This window comes from Wasmannia auropunctata, unplaced genomic scaffold (genome assembly GCF_000956235.1).
Source record: "Wasmannia auropunctata unplaced genomic scaffold, wasmannia.A_1.0 LD334208.1, whole genome shotgun sequence".
Lineage (NCBI taxonomy): Eukaryota > Metazoa > Arthropoda > Insecta > Hymenoptera > Formicidae > Wasmannia > Wasmannia auropunctata.
This window is the reverse complement of record NW_012028682.1, coordinates 118,959-133,980: the sequence shown is the minus strand read 5'-3', so window position 1 is coordinate 133,980 and position 15,022 is coordinate 118,959. Positions and strand designations below refer to the sequence as shown.

Here is a 15,022-nt window from a genome sequence, read left to right as displayed (position 1 = left end):
TTCAGACGTGTGCTCTTCCGATCTTGGAATTAAAGTGAGGAATAAATAACAAACATTTTAATTATGGTGTTACTATTGTGTTGATATGAGCCAAGAGACAAGGGGATATCTCGATAAAGAATAAGGTTATTATTTCAGTTTTAATTGTTACCAACATTTTGATGATTCAGATGAATCCATTTATATTACAAGAAATGTAACTTTACATATAGATAATCACTACGACATTTGAAACTTAAATTTCCAATCTTGATTAACGAATTGTTTTAAATATCCATCTTAAACATTAATATTTTATTGTAATAATTTAATAATGATTGATGGTAATATATCATAATTTTTTTATTAAAGTTTTACAGTGTTAATGTTGCTTAATATATGCGCTCTATTTGTTATTAGACAAAAGAAAATATTCTTTGGCTTGTTAATTTTCAGTCTTATCAGAGTTAATTACGATAGTATACTATTTTGAGCTATCAATTTTTTAGCTGTTTCACTATTGTGATTAAGTGTTTGATGAACATCTAAAATTGATGATATCAATGCATCAAGGACTGGCAGCAATATGCGCAAGGATCATGATAGCTGAAGACTCAACCTGAAATACTATACATATTTGAAAAAGGACCAATATAAAAGTGGCAATATGTTTGGTTGTCCTAGAGAGGCTGTACGTGTAAAAGTTAAGGTACATATATCAATTAAATACATTTTTATTTTAATAAAATTTTATGATAAAATAAACTCTATACGATAAAAGATTTTTATTACATAGAGTTTATATGTATTTTATTGAATATAAAAATATATAAAATGGCAAATTACACAATGATAACTATACCAACTTTGTTCGTATGACAACATAACAAATTTCTCAAAGATTGTTTTGAGATGAAAATCCTAATATTAAAAAAACTTATGATTTTTAAATGAAAAATATTTGAAGCTAACTAATCAAATTGCTTGAAATACACATGCTCAAATTTGATTCGTCACACAACAATAAATGTCAATTATTTATAAAACTCTTTATGTGATAGCTTTGACATATATCGCATTTCAATACTCATACTCATGGTTTTTATTCTGCTGTAATTATTATTGACATGTTCGATATATTTGTCAATTAATAATAAGTGCAATAAAATAAACAAATAATTACAATAGTGATGCAAAATTATATCAATAGCAAGAATAAGATTGTTAATTGAGAGCATCTTGCAATGTTTACTATGTTTGAATGTGTGACACTGTCGGACAATTAGATTAGTTAATTTTAAATATTTCTTATTTAGAAACCATTATAGCCTTGACATTCTGATATTGGGGTTTTCACCTCAAAATAACCTTAGGCAACCTCTGCTGTTTAATGTTGTCGCACGCAAAATCACTATCATTGTATAACTTGTATTTAATTTAACGCAGCTATATTATATAAAATTGTTGTAATATTACAACTAGTATGATAAATTTATTATGCTATTACTCATACTACTTATACATCATGTTTTATAGTTCTGTAAATATAATTTTCTCTACAATTTCCTTTACAATGTCTACTTTAAATGTAGAGTTTAAGAACAGAACCTGTAACACAATAGAATTCTGTTATTCCTCAGAAATGCGAAACTAGACATCAACCTGAATATCGCAAGTTCAGCGTGGATCCTCAGATAACATCAATAGAAGTGCTGCAAAGTATTCTTATAAAGGCTTTTGACATAAAAGGGTAAGGTATATTAATAATAATAATAATATTAATAAAATCTGCTAATATAATTTATCTGTTTGATTGTCGACGATTAAAAATTTATGCGAAAAATGCCAAGCAATGCGCGCTTCTCTCGTTTTTTGTCAAAAAGTACCGAAAAGTATTAAGGTAAAAAAAATTTATTATGTATACATCTTTTTGTTCACTTCCATAATAAATTGAACCAAACTTTGAAAATTTCGGAATAGAAGCTGAATGCTCGTCGGCGTTTCTTGGTGTGAAAAGTAAATAGCGCAATCGTGCTACACTTAGAAAGTTAAATATAATATGTTATATTTATTAGATAAATTAAAAAAATCTTTAGCTTGAAAGAGATACAATTTTCATTAATATGTAAATTAATTTGTAAATGCATAATCTAACGCATATTCTAATTTTAATAATTCTTTCCTCTCTTTTTATCTCTGTAACGATATGATTAGATTGATACACGTGCTTTTCATCAGTTAAATCATCACATAGCAATATAAAATATCGCAAAAAATTACTCGAGACGAATATTTTTGAATTTATCGCGAAGAATGCCAAATATTAAATCGAAATCTAGCTGTAAAAATTGCTTGCGTGCTTAGGGAATTCACCGTTTCGTATCGAGCGATTGATGATTATGGATCGGAGACGTATCTCTTCCTACTCTCAGACTGGGACTTGGATGCCGCGTTTATCAGGTGACCAACTGATTAATTAATTCCAACCCTAATAAAACATATAATAAATACATTTAAGCTCTGATAAATATAAGCGCTTTAATTTAATCGTCATCTTTCAGTGCGTCGGAGCCATACCTATATCTGCAGGTGAACTTGAAACCGTTCGGTGAAACTGGAGACTGTGAGTGCTACTGGGAGCAAAATGCGCAGGAAGTTTTGACACGTCAGCAGGAGACTGGGTTTCCTTACAGGACGCCCAAGTTGCCCGGGCTTATAATGAATAAAGTAAGTGCCGTCGCGTGCCTTCACTCTGACAATAGTATACACACTGATAGCATTGAAAGCTTCACAAATGCCCAACATTTCTGCAGAAATGTTAAAAAGAACAAAATGTGAAAAATTTCCTTAAAAAAATCCCTCAATGCATCGTCCTCGAATTCAATTGAAAGTCGCGTACTCTTTTTGGTAATTAAAATTATCTCAATATTTCATTTAATTTTTATTTGTTCTCCGTGTTTCTTAAATTATTAATTTTGTTATTTTTTGCTACTTTTATTGTACTTAATTATTTTATTATTTTATTTTTTATTTTTTATTATTATTATTATTATTATTACAGTTATCAGGTGTATCCAATTTCGCGTTTAATATTTCGTCACAGATGGAAAGGACGCTGAATATGGTGCAACGTGCATTGGGCAACTTGGGCGACGAATCGTCTCATCAGCAGAATGTTCAGCCTCCAAGACCACCTCTGACGGACGCTGAGTTTCGTCGATTTCTGGATCCGATCGGACAAGTGGTACATTCCAAGGAATTAAGGGCAGTCATTTATTTTGGCGGGATCGAGCCTAGTTTGCGCAAGGTAGTTTGGAAACATATTTTAAATGTGTATCCAGAGGGGATGTCGGGTCGCGAACGAATGGATTACATGAAGAAAAAAGCGCAGGAATATCAGAATCTGCGCGAACGGTGGCGAGTACTAGTGCAAAAGGGACAGAACGTCGGCGATCTTGGCTACGTCACTGGTATGGTGAGGAAGGACGTCCTCAGAACGGACAGGCATCACAAGTTTTACGGTGGTTCGGACGACAATCAAAACACAGCGAGTCTTTTCAACATTTTGACGACGTATGCCTTAAATCATCCGAGTGTAAGTTACTGCCAGGGTATGAGCGACTTGGCTTCGCCCCTTCTCGTCACGATGCGGGATGAAGCGCAAGCCTACATCTGCCTTTGCGCCCTCATGAGAAGATTGAAGGATAATTTCATGCTCGATGGCATCGCCATGACTACCAAATTTGCTCATCTCGCAGAAGGTAATTACTTTTAAACTTTCTCTCGCAATTTATCACGGTTTGCTTATTTCCCTTTGTAAGTCTTGTTCACGCAATACCTACTCTTTAATAGCTACATTCCCGTCTCTCTTAATATATCTTCTCTATAATACAATATTGGCATCTCTTTATATCGGCACTAAATCGGCATATTTCCTATTTTCGGCAGGTCTTCAACATTATGATCCCGATTTTTATGCGTATTTGAAGTCGCATCAAGCGGATGATCTACTCTTTTGCTATCGTTGGCTGTTGCTAGAAATGAAACGCGAGTTTGCGCTGGACGACGCGCTTAGGATGCTCGAGGTTTTGTGGGCGGCTCTACCAGCGTCACCACCGATCGGCGAACTGAGTCTTGCCGAGGTGCCTTTTCCGCCAGCGTCGCCGCCGCCGAGTCCGAACGTGAAGCATATCCGCGAGAACGCGTATACCAAGGTTTGCGCTATTAGACGACAAAGTTCTTCGGCCAGTATCGCCGCTGTTAGACGAAAAGCCTTCAGCACCGAGGAATCGACTCTGCAATCATCTACTGAGGTTAACGGAGAAACGAAAAGGTTTCTTTTTCTTGTTTGCATAATTGCTAATTGCTCGCACTTGAAACTATTTTGTAAAACTTGGCCATTTCGGATAAAATGCGAAATTTAGAATTACAAATTCATGGAAGATGTACAAAAAAAAAATTGGTATATAAATGAAAAATATTATTAGACAAACAAAGTAATGCTTAATATTTTACTTGTGTACTACTTCTTTTTTTGCACTGTAAATTAAAATTTATCTATTAAACAGTAACTTTAATTCAAAAACTTAATCAAATGTTTATTTTCAGATCCAATTCACCGTATGAAGCATTCTCCGATTCAGAGAATGATTTAACCAACACAAAAAACAGAAGAAATAACGAGTCGACAGAAAAGTGCCTAAGTACGGATTCTCTTCCTGTTAAATCGAAACGCGCAAATCTTCTAGAACTGAAAGAGAAACTGTCTGTCCCCAGTAAAGAGCAGACTAAAAATAGCGAACAGAATGACAGCTCTGGTGAAAAGAAATGTGCGCGAGTGGTCAAGAATTTGAATGAGTTCTTGAACTTTACTAGTCTCAATCGTAGTAAAGTCACGCCAAGCGACGCCGAACCTGAGCTCAGGTAATTACTTTTTCATATAGAAAATATTTCTTCTGAATTAAGATATTTATGCAAACTGTAGATATTAGACGATTCAATAATATTATATTGTATTCTGTCATCGCAGACGTGTCTCGAGCGAAAGCGGCGTCATCAGAGTGTTGAGAGACGAACCGAGCTCGCCAGACGATCCCACGGATTTTTTCCCAATGACCACCTCAATGACTAGAGAATTAAGATTGGAATTGGAATCGTTGGATCGACAAGTGTTTGGGCCTTCGCCACCTAGTGAGTTGCAATGCGATTGCGTGCTCTCAAAAAGAGAAAGTGATTTACCGGAGAGCGAGACGGAGACGGAATTGGCGAGATGTAGTCCAGCGGCAGACGTGTTTGTATGGGAAAATCCTTTACACACGTTACAACAGAAGCATCACCCCGCGACTCCGGACGAACAGGCGGAATTGGAATACGATGGTGAAATTTTGGAAGATCAAAATGGTGTGAAATCCGTCACGCCGATCAGGTTGCTCAAACGTACCACTAGGTACATGCGTATTTTCATTTGCAAACATTTATAGATTTGAAAATTTTAATAAGTAAAATTTATAAAATAAAATTTCTGCTAAAAGTTTATACTAGTTGCTTGGAAACCTAAATTTAAAAAAGTCTATTTAATTTTACTTTCTGGTAAAACTTTTACATCTCTCCTTCACTTTTCTTATGTAGCGCCTTCAAAGTATCGTTGGAAAATATCATTATTTATTTTATATTTATATGTATCTTTACATTTTAATTTATATTTCAATCAAATATGCAAAACTTTATCGGCATTATTAAATTTCAAAGAAATCAATGTCGGACCCCAAATATAAAAAGAAGAATGTTTCTCTACATTTTTTTTATCAAAGGGCTTTATTTATCTTTCAGATCTGAGTCGGCGTCAGACAGCGAAGAAACCGAAAGTTGGCATCAGAATCCACCTGTACCAGAGAGTCCGACAAAGCAACAGCAGCAGCTGCAGCAGCAACAACAGCAACAACAACAACAACAACAACAACAACAACTGCAACAACAACAACAAGAGCAATGCGAAGAAGTGACAGAGCTGACTAATCTCATACCCGCGGGAACGAGCGAAGACCAACTGGGCGAAAACTCGTTGCCGCCACCGCACGAATTCGGCGGCGGTAATCCCTTTCTAATGTTCCTGTGCGTCACTCTTCTGTTGCAACATCGGGATTTTGTTATGCGCAATCAAATGGATTATAACGAAATGGCGATGCATTTCGACAAGATGGTTCGCCGCCACAATGTGATCCGTGTACTTAATCAGGCACGTCAACTATTTGCCGGGTATCTCAGAAGACATTCCATCGCTTCGTCCTCCTCCTCGACCGGTTCGACTTCCGCCAGCAAGCCAGATTCAAGTGTAAACGTGTAATTCTTTTCCAGTCAACTGTTTTAAAAAACGTCAAGTTATAATCTGAATTATTTCTGAATTATTTCTTTCGCAATGAACAGAATTCAAACGGCACATATCACGAAAATTATGTTGCCGACTTGTGAGATTCGGAAGCTTAAGAGGACTCAAAGTAATTTCACGGTGCTCTTCCACTCACAACATCATATGTGGGACTTTTATGACACGCTGTGGTATCGTTTGCACTGTTCGCGTGAGGGGTGTGTTTCTGATTAACCATTTTTTCCTTTATATTCCCCTTTTCTTTTTCACATATACAGATAAGACTTTATTCTTAAATAATTGAATAAGGATCATCCGTTGTAAAACATTAAAAATACCTAAATTCGAACGTGACAACGAATAAGCGACCGATAACGCGAAAGCAATACAATGCAACGTACAATTATAATAGAAAGTTCTTTTTTTTTTTGTAAGAACAATCTTTATAGTTAAGTCAAATGAAGAAGGAAAGACGGTTGGTCAGAGACAGCACTATTTAGGCCGTACTTATTAGCAGTTAAGATGAATGGATTTGATTGGGAGAGTTCGGGATACAACGATCGGAAGCGCTTTAGTTAATTCGCGAACGACATGCATAGCCACATTCGCTCACGCACATTATCATTCCACCGCGACATAATGCACCCTATCATCCGCACGCGTCGATGAATCCTCTTTCGCTGTACCTCGAGATAGAATTAAGTCCTTGACTTAACGCATTCAGGCGACGACTGTGTCGTTTTCGAATGTGTTAAATTTGTAAAGTAAAACATCTATACTTATCCTAACAGCTGAGTCTTACTTTGTTTTCAAACAGTATGTTTGGGAAACGACAATAAAGTGCATTTAATTTTATCGCTGATAATGAACTTTCTATTTATCATTTGAATCTAGATCCGCTTTCTAAATTGCAAGGATATTCTAAGATAAGAGAGAGAGAGAGAGAGAGAGAGAGAGAGAGAGAGATTCTCTGGCATCTTCTAACAAGCGTATACATAATATATTTTTGTCTGTCGTATAATTAAATGTGCTTAAATTTGGATATCTACATCGTTTAACCAACGTTAAATTGCTGAAGATATATCTCGTAAAGGTAAATTTGTTTTTATTAATTGATGATATAATACCTAGGACGTGTAGTAGTTCGTAATCGAATTTAAAGTTTATTTTTTTTTAGTTACATTTGTTTTCTTTTTAAAAAATTGTTTATGAATTTTCTTTACAAAGTGTATATACTTTGTAAAGAATTATCTTATTTGTAATATAAAAAACATAAGTATAATACATGTAAGTATAACACTAATACCATCTGTAATGATAGAAAATTAAAAGGCTAGTGCATAAATAATATTTTCCCACTTGTAAAAGCAATGTAAAACAAATTAAATTCAATTTGCAGTGGCAATTTAGATATGCAACAAGCAGTATACTGCAGTTATTCAAACATGGATAAACTTTACAAAAATTTTTTAAATTAAATTATTTAACGAAAAATTGCAACTTTCCTTAGATAATAATCAATAAATTTGTTAAAGGTTTATAGTCATAAGATGAAAGTAAGCGAAGGACTGAACTGATGACAATTGATCATCCAAACGTGATAAAGATTCGTATTATAATTATTATAAATTTCATAGTTTATTTCGATATTAAAAATACGCTTCGTTTCTATTTTTGTTTTGTTTTATTTTTACCTACAAGTCCTACAAGGCATAAGTATGTATATATACGTACGCATTATTTTTTTTAATTATTCTTCCACTTGACACATTGCAGGTATCGAATCGAGAAATAGCGCGCGTGCCATCGTTGCTCGTTTTCGTGATTTTCGATCACGTGATCGCGCTTGCGCATGTGCATTACGCGTTCGGCTCACAATCGTCAATCAGTCGCGTTTGACTTGGTGGACTTGTCTGTAGTTGGTTGTGTTCAGGACAGGCTGTGACTGCTGTGAGGTGTGCGCCGTGAAACAATCGCATCGTTATTGCATCATGTGAGTAAATTCAGTAGATGACGAGAAATTTTCACGACATTTCTTCCATATAACAAACAATCCCTCCATCCTTCAGTTCGAGTCTTCAAAATTTCATCGTGAAATATTTCCATGTAAAGAGAAAAATGAAAATCCGACGTTATGGTAATGTGCCTCTATTAATCTATTTGATCTGCGCAGACTTGTGTCGCAGGAAACGTTGTGTGCGAACAATCGCGAAGAAGCGAGGTTAGCGAAGATTAAAAGAGCGGAATGTTGGCAGCGAGGATCTGCCGGGCTTCGGTCTCGCGGGTCTCGCCGGGGACGTCGGGCCTGACGTCGCTCGTGCGGGCTCCGGTCGTCCGGACAACGCCACAATTCTCCAAGGGTCAGATCGCGAGGTTATTCGCCAGTGATGGGCGCAGCTCTTACACCAGGACCGCGAGGAGGAGAGCCACCGTGGCGGAACAAGCGACGGCTCCAGCTGGTGAAACAGGTAAGTCGAATATTTTTATAAGATGAGATTTCGTTTAAGATTTTGTTGATTGTACCCCGTTTATATACGTAATATATTGGCGGCAAGACGTGTGTATTACGCTCCTTTATAGGGAGCGATGAAGAGAGGATAACATTTATACAGATTTGTTTGTTTTCATCTGTGTGACTGTGATGTCTGTGTTGTTTTGCAGCAATTAACGTTGGGAAAGCAGCAGTCGCTGGAGGAGCGGTAATGGGATTAGGTTGTCTTTGCTATTATGGATTAGGTCTTTCTTCACGAACGGGTACTATAGACCATGCACAGTAAGCAACTACTTTTTCTCGAAAATTTCTTAATCACTTTGATACAACTTCCAAATGTGTATGCATTTTACTGTTTACAATTCAGAGAATTACTATTAATATAAAAGCAGTATGCAATTCATTTGTATCACAAATTTTAACTTTGAATTTAACTTAGCACAACTAAAGATAGAAATCTAGAATTATTTTTTTTCCCCCCCATGCAGTTTATGGCCTCAGTATGTCAGAGATAGAGTGAAATCTACTTACATGTATTTTGGTGCATCTATTGCGGCCAGCGCAGCGTCCGCAGCTATGTGTCTGCGTTCTCCTGCTCTAATGAATATGGTGATGCGTCAGGGATGGGTTGCTTTAGGTGTATCATTGGCTGCGATGATTGGCAGTGGCATGATTGTACAGGGACTTCCATACAAGGAAGGATTCAATAGCAAACATATAGCTTGGCTAGTACACACTGGCGTCGTGGGTGCTGTTTTAGCACCGTTGACTCTCTTGGGTGGAACGTTGGTTCTCCGAGCGGCTTGGTACACCGCTGGAATAGTCGGTGGTTTGTCAGCGATTGCCGTTTGTGCGCCCAGCGATAAGTTTCTGGCAATGGGCGGTCCACTCGCTATTGGTTTAGGCGTAGTGTTTGCCAGTTCGCTCGGTTCTATGTTCCTTCCACCTACGACCGTTCTTGGATCTGGACTTTATTCTGTAGCTCTTTACGGCGGCCTTCTACTGTTTTCCGGATTACTACTCTACGACACACAGAAGACCATTAAACGGGCAGAGACTTACCCGATGTACAACATTGATAGGCCATACGATCCGATTAATAAGTGAGTAATCGAAGAGTATAGTTTTTTGAATAGGATGGAGTGGGAGAGGGACTGTTGTCAAATAAAAAGAATTGATTTCTTTTATAGAAAAATGTTAATAATGTATTATAAGAAAATTGGATAATGTAATATTTTTACAATTTCAAGTATTTCTTTCTTTCAAAATTATATGTAAATTGTACAATTTAAAGAAACTCAGTTTATTTATTTTTTTTTTTCAGCATAATAATTTTTTTGAACGAAGAAATCTTTAAAATAGTAAAAAATATTACATAATCCAATTTCCCATTTCCTTATAATAGGTTATTAACATTTACGCGTGCATACGTACACAATGATTTAGATAAAATGTGGACATACTGTCACAAAATAATTTCTTTTGTTGTACTTCCAAATTATCTCAATATAGGGTTAATGAATTTTTTATTCTTGCAGTGCAATCGCAATTTATTTGGATACAGTGAATATCTTCGTGCGAGTTCTAAGCATACTGGCTGGTGGTGGTAACAGACGTAAATAAAGGAGCAGAACGTAATAACTAATGAAGTAATACCAGGATCAAAGTAACTTATAAATTATACATTTATTACACAATTTTAATTAATAAGAATAAATTGTACAGTTTTAAGTGAATAAAGTTAAACATTTCAATATGCTTCTGTACTTGTGCGTATATATAAAATATAATTTCGTATTGTGTGTGTACTTAATGCGCGCGCGTGCGCGCACGCACGCACGCGCGCGCACACACACGCAATATGAAAAGTTACATTATATGTATATTACTACGTAATATTATAAGTGACTGTTGGAACTTTGTGCTTTGCCAAAAACTGCCACGCATTATTCAAATATTTGAAATACTGAAACTTTATTGTATTATTCTTGAATTTTCTCTCGCTGAAGAATATACAGACATTTCTAACTGTCAGTTTTCATTAAAATGTGTGGACAAGTATTTTTGTAATTAACGCTAGACATGATGTGTAGTTGAGTTGTACAAAGATAACTCGATATATAAAAAAAAGTTGCGTTGTTTAAATATGAAATTTTTGCATTGCATTGCCGGCATTCTTGTCATTAATTCATGTATATGGCGAAAAGCGAAATTATAAGTGCGATAATTAGCGCAGCAAGGTGTCGGCCATCGATTCCTGTTGTCTTAAATCAAGATCGACTACCCGCGGATCGAAAATTGGTTGAAAAGTACTCTCGTAGCAAAATTATGTGCGCGAAGCAGAGAAAAGGACAGATCGAATCAACCCTCGTGGTGAGGAGGGGTTTGCGCCTGCGTATGTTCCGTTGTCGCGAAGGGTGATACCGATGCGCGGCGAATGAGAGAGAGGAACGAGGAGACGTTGGTTAAAACGAAAGAGAGAGAGAGAGAGGTTGAATCGAATTGAAAGGGAGAGAGAAAGAGAGAAAAAGAGAGGGACATTGAACGCCGACACCGTGGCCTCGCACTCCTCGCAGTTTCCTCTCGCGCGCTCCAAGACTCACTGCTGCGCTTCCTTTTGTATTTTTGTGAGCTAAGTTGTAGCGTAGTATTTGACTCCGTATCCTCACTTGCGTGACGAGCACATTCCCGAGTGTTGTAAATCGAGTGCACTTTGCAACGGCGCGGCGCGCGGCGGCGGTGACAGCGGCGACGAATTGGACGAATACGAGTATCTGCAGTTAAGCAACGCTGTTGAAGAACATCGGAGAACCGGAGCAGCAAAGAGGCCGAGAGACACGTTGACGCGGGGGAGCCTCCTGCGTCTTGCGAGACGAAAGCTGCATTGGTGACTTGACGATTCGAAAATGTAAGTAAATCATGCTTATGGGTATGGCGCGATTCTATATATCGGATTTTATTGCATCGATAATACTTAAGTACGCTGCGCCGCGCAGGTTGTCATTCCAAGACTCGACGAGGAGAATAAAATTCGCGAATCCACGAAAAGTCCCTTCTCATTTACTTCTCATTTATGTTCTCGTTAATCCTTGCGTAGGCGCAAGTATGTATAATTATAACAAGTTAATCAAAATGCTAGTTTGAATATGAGTTAATAGAAACTGTTGGATAATTGAAACAATATATTAATTTCTCAATAACATCAATTAAGCTTTTTTAGCAGCGTGAAAGAACGACATTCAAGATACCAAGTAATTCATCTAGCAGAGGATCATAAGACAAATAATTTTTTCAAAATTTTTCCTCTTTTCGAGCTCTCATTACACTGCCTCAATCATTTAAATAATAATCGTTTTAATATAGCTTTAACTTGTTTCACTTTCATAGACTATTTTTCTTTTTTATCCGTAGATTTCTTTTTTTCGATTAATTTGAAAATTTCTTGTGTATATATAGGTATATATATATATATATATATATATATATGTATGGATGTGCATACGTATGTATGTATATGTGTATAATACGGTCGATTGACAGTAACATACATACGTTTCTATCGTTCACGTTCACATGCATGCGTACTTCTCGTAGTCGATCACGATGTTCTTCAAGCCAAAGTCTCTAAAGCGGAACGCGCAGAGCTTTCTTGCGTGCATCTTGAATTAAGGAGCGACTTTGCGTCGCGCGTACAAAATTCGCGACACGCGTCGGCGACGCTCTTTCATCCAGACAGAAGGAACGGCGCGCCGCGCAACGTGACACGATACGACACGGCATAGCGAATCGATCGATCAACGCGTGATTGTCGACGTCAAGTAAAAGACACCGCCATCACCGAGATCATCAATTTAGGCTAATAAAAGCTCTCAAACTGACATTTTATAATCAAAACCGAAATGGAAAAATTTCTCGTGAATAAATTAGTAATTTCTTCCTCATAAATTACTAAGCATCTCTCTATAAATTACAAAGCAAATTTTATTGTAAAGCAGATTCCAAGAAATTGAAGGTACGAATTCGCATGAAAACTAACAATAAGTAGTCTTAAATACATATATATAATGTAGAGAAATTTCTGGAATTTTCTAGGAAATATTTCGCTGCAAATCTCTTTCGAGAAATTTGACGTAGAGTTTTGAGAAAAAATTTTCAGAGAGAATTGTCGCATTAATAGAACCGATAAGAATACAATTATATTCGTTCGCCCTATATGAAATTTCTTACAATTAAAACAAAAATTATAAGGTTCTTTTTTGACAAGTCACCTATAATACATTTCTCGATTCTGCATACACGGAAGGGCGCATCGCGAAAGAATACTCGAGGGATTGGAAAACAAGATGAGGGTGACTAAAAGAGGCTGCTTCGAAGCTCGAGGCTATCTAAGAGTTGTCGCGCACGTGCGAGACAAAGATGACGCTACGCAAACGACAGTGCCGTTTTAATTTTAGGGGGCAACAACATGATCCACAATTTGTGTACACACCACACATACACACACACACACATACACACGCACGCACGCATATTTTTCTCTTTGTAAAATAAAAAATTTCTGTTGATAAAGAAATAGAACAAATTATATTATAAAAAAGTTTTGAAAATCAGGAAGAAAAAATTTGGTCTATACACATAATAATTAATATTTAAATATAATTTATATACTTGAAATTTTGTCCACAAAACATCTCTTAATAGCAGAACAATTATACGAGATCAAAGAATTAATTTCTTTACGAATCGTGAATTGTCAAATTTGTTACTTGTGCACTTTATTGTAATAGATATTTAGATTGATAATACGAAAATTAAATAATAAATATAAATAATGAGGTGTTGAAGAATAAATACAGATCAATTACTATATTAAACGTAGATGTATTTTTGATACTACTATGTGAATAGTGTCAATGGTAAGCAACTGAAACTAGCGTAAACAATTAAGAAACATATACTTTTTCGGTGTCATAAACATACATATGATATGACAGAAAGCTCATGTTCTAAATATATTCCAAATATACATATATGTGCAAACTCACACGTATTAAGGTATTTAACAAAAGTATAACATGTATATTTAGATTTAGAGCAATTTCAATTAAACTCAGATTAGTTTAATAAGCGATTAGTTCAACCGGTAAAATTGTACAGCAAAATTTATAATTATATGTATAATTCATTATTCTTAATTTAATTATTTTTTTCTTACAACCGTTGAACAACAAAATATTGTATCCGTGTTAACAAGGTACTGCAATTGTACACCTAATAAGTCAAATACTGATTTAATTAATCAAAGTTTGCTCGGAGTCACTTTCATAAAATCAGATATAATAAAAACCAAGTGATGAGAGGACGCGAAGTTTTAGGGTGCTTGAATGTGCGAAACCATCCCTGAGGCGAAAGCGAGGGTTGGTGAACAAAACAGGGGGGCGAGAGAGGGCGGGAAGGAGAGAGGGAAATGGGGAGGTGGTGAAACGAGGGTGTCGGTCGCGAGTCGATAAACCGCGGGGCTGGACGCGAGCACCCTTGCGCACGGTTTCAACATGGCGGACGGTGAGTCCCATTCTCTTCTTCCCTCGGTAGCCTTACTGAATGCCGGTGATCGGGGATCTAGAGAGAGTTTGAGCGTGTCTCATATCAATCGATTCGTGATTCCGCTGCTTGTTCTCGTGACCATACCAACTTGGCTCGATTGCAACTTCTCGGATTTCTCGCGAAGGATCTTCGTTTCTGAGCACCCTCTCTCTCTCTCTCTCTCTCCTCTCCCCTCTTCTCTCTCTCTTTCCCTTTCTCTCTCTGCACCGAAAACCGAGTGCGGTCTAAACACCGTGCACTAGCAGAGTAGGTATGACACAAACGCTAATATGCTCTATATACAGAAACGGACCGTGGCTCGAGCTGAACATCAGCGACCATTGGCCTTTGCTTTGATTTGTGTTACTGGCGGTGCCGCGATTAGAATTTCTAACCAGGAATCTGTTATTTCGCGTTAATCATATAAAGCACAGTACATCTGATGTCCATAGTCGCCAAGGCAAAGGTTCGAAATTCAGAACGTTTGCGCGACCGGTAGAGCGGCGTTTCAGAGTTTTAGAATGATAGAGTATAGCGACATTATTTTACATGTTATATCTCGACGCTATTGTTATTTCTGTATTCATTTTATGTACGCGCAGCCT

The 15,022-nt window shown here is 36.7% G+C and overlaps 3 protein-coding genes across 8 annotated transcripts in view; all 3 read left to right on the top strand.

The window, feature by feature from the left end:
- The window catches only part of LOC105459113 (TBC1 domain family member 25), an 8,263-nt gene extending 1,055 nt beyond the window's left edge, over positions 1-7,208 (top strand). For 2 of the 5 annotated variants that reach the window (XM_011704845.1, XM_011704844.1), the window contains exons 2-10: positions 489-688; positions 1,620-1,729; positions 2,344-2,439; positions 2,541-2,706; positions 3,041-3,740; positions 3,928-4,312; positions 4,588-4,902; positions 5,009-5,425; positions 5,809-7,208. In XM_011704845.1, coding sequence (XP_011703147.1) covers positions 647-688; positions 1,620-1,729; positions 2,344-2,439; positions 2,541-2,706; positions 3,041-3,740; positions 3,928-4,312; positions 4,588-4,902; positions 5,009-5,425; positions 5,809-6,322 — 2,745 coding nt within the window. In that variant the 5' untranslated portion in view covers positions 489-646 and the 3' untranslated portion in view covers positions 6,323-7,208. Of the gene's footprint in view, positions 1-31; positions 126-488; positions 689-1,619; positions 1,730-2,343; positions 2,440-2,540; positions 2,707-3,040; positions 3,741-3,927; positions 4,313-4,587; positions 4,903-5,008; positions 5,426-5,808 lie in introns of those variants that run through there. The other 3 variants (XM_011704846.1, XM_011704847.1, XM_011704848.1) reach the window with 3 other exon arrangements.
- Positions 7,209-8,221: 1,013 nt separating this feature from the next.
- On the top strand, positions 8,222-10,592 carry LOC105459112 (growth hormone-inducible transmembrane protein-like). 2 transcript variants are annotated; one of them, XM_011704842.1, is made up of 5 exons: positions 8,222-8,336; positions 8,517-8,811; positions 9,005-9,116; positions 9,323-9,937; positions 10,373-10,592. In XM_011704842.1, the coding sequence occupies exons 2-5, from the start codon at positions 8,589-8,591 to the stop codon at positions 10,455-10,457; spliced, it is 1,035 nt and encodes a 344-aa protein (XP_011703144.1). In that variant the 5' UTR covers positions 8,222-8,336; positions 8,517-8,588; the 3' UTR covers positions 10,458-10,592. The 2 variants fall into 2 exon arrangements, with proteins under 2 accessions (XP_011703144.1, XP_011703145.1); XM_011704843.1 differs by lacking the exon at positions 8,222-8,336 and adding an exon at positions 8,359-8,449.
- A 3,757-nt stretch (positions 10,593-14,349) lies between these two features.
- LOC105459111 overlaps positions 14,350-15,022 on the top strand; it is a 16,965-nt gene continuing 16,292 nt past the window's right edge. Inside the window, 1 exon segment of the mRNA XM_011704840.1 lies at positions 14,350-14,396. The gene's annotated coding sequence lies outside the window, so the exon portion shown is untranslated.

Bases quoted from the DNA above. Each gene is read 5' to 3' on its own strand.
- LOC105459112 (XM_011704842.1), top strand. From the start codon at position 8,589: ATGTTGGCAGCGAGGATCTGCCGGGCTTCGGTCTCGCGGGTCTCGCCG. The intron at 8,812-9,004 runs GTAAGTCGAATA...GTTGTTTTGCAG, and splicing joins GGCTCCAGCTGGTGAAACAG to CAATTAACGTTGGGAAAGCA. The intron at 9,938-10,372 runs GTGAGTAATCGA...TTATTCTTGCAG, and splicing joins CCATACGATCCGATTAATAA to TGCAATCGCAATTTATTTGG.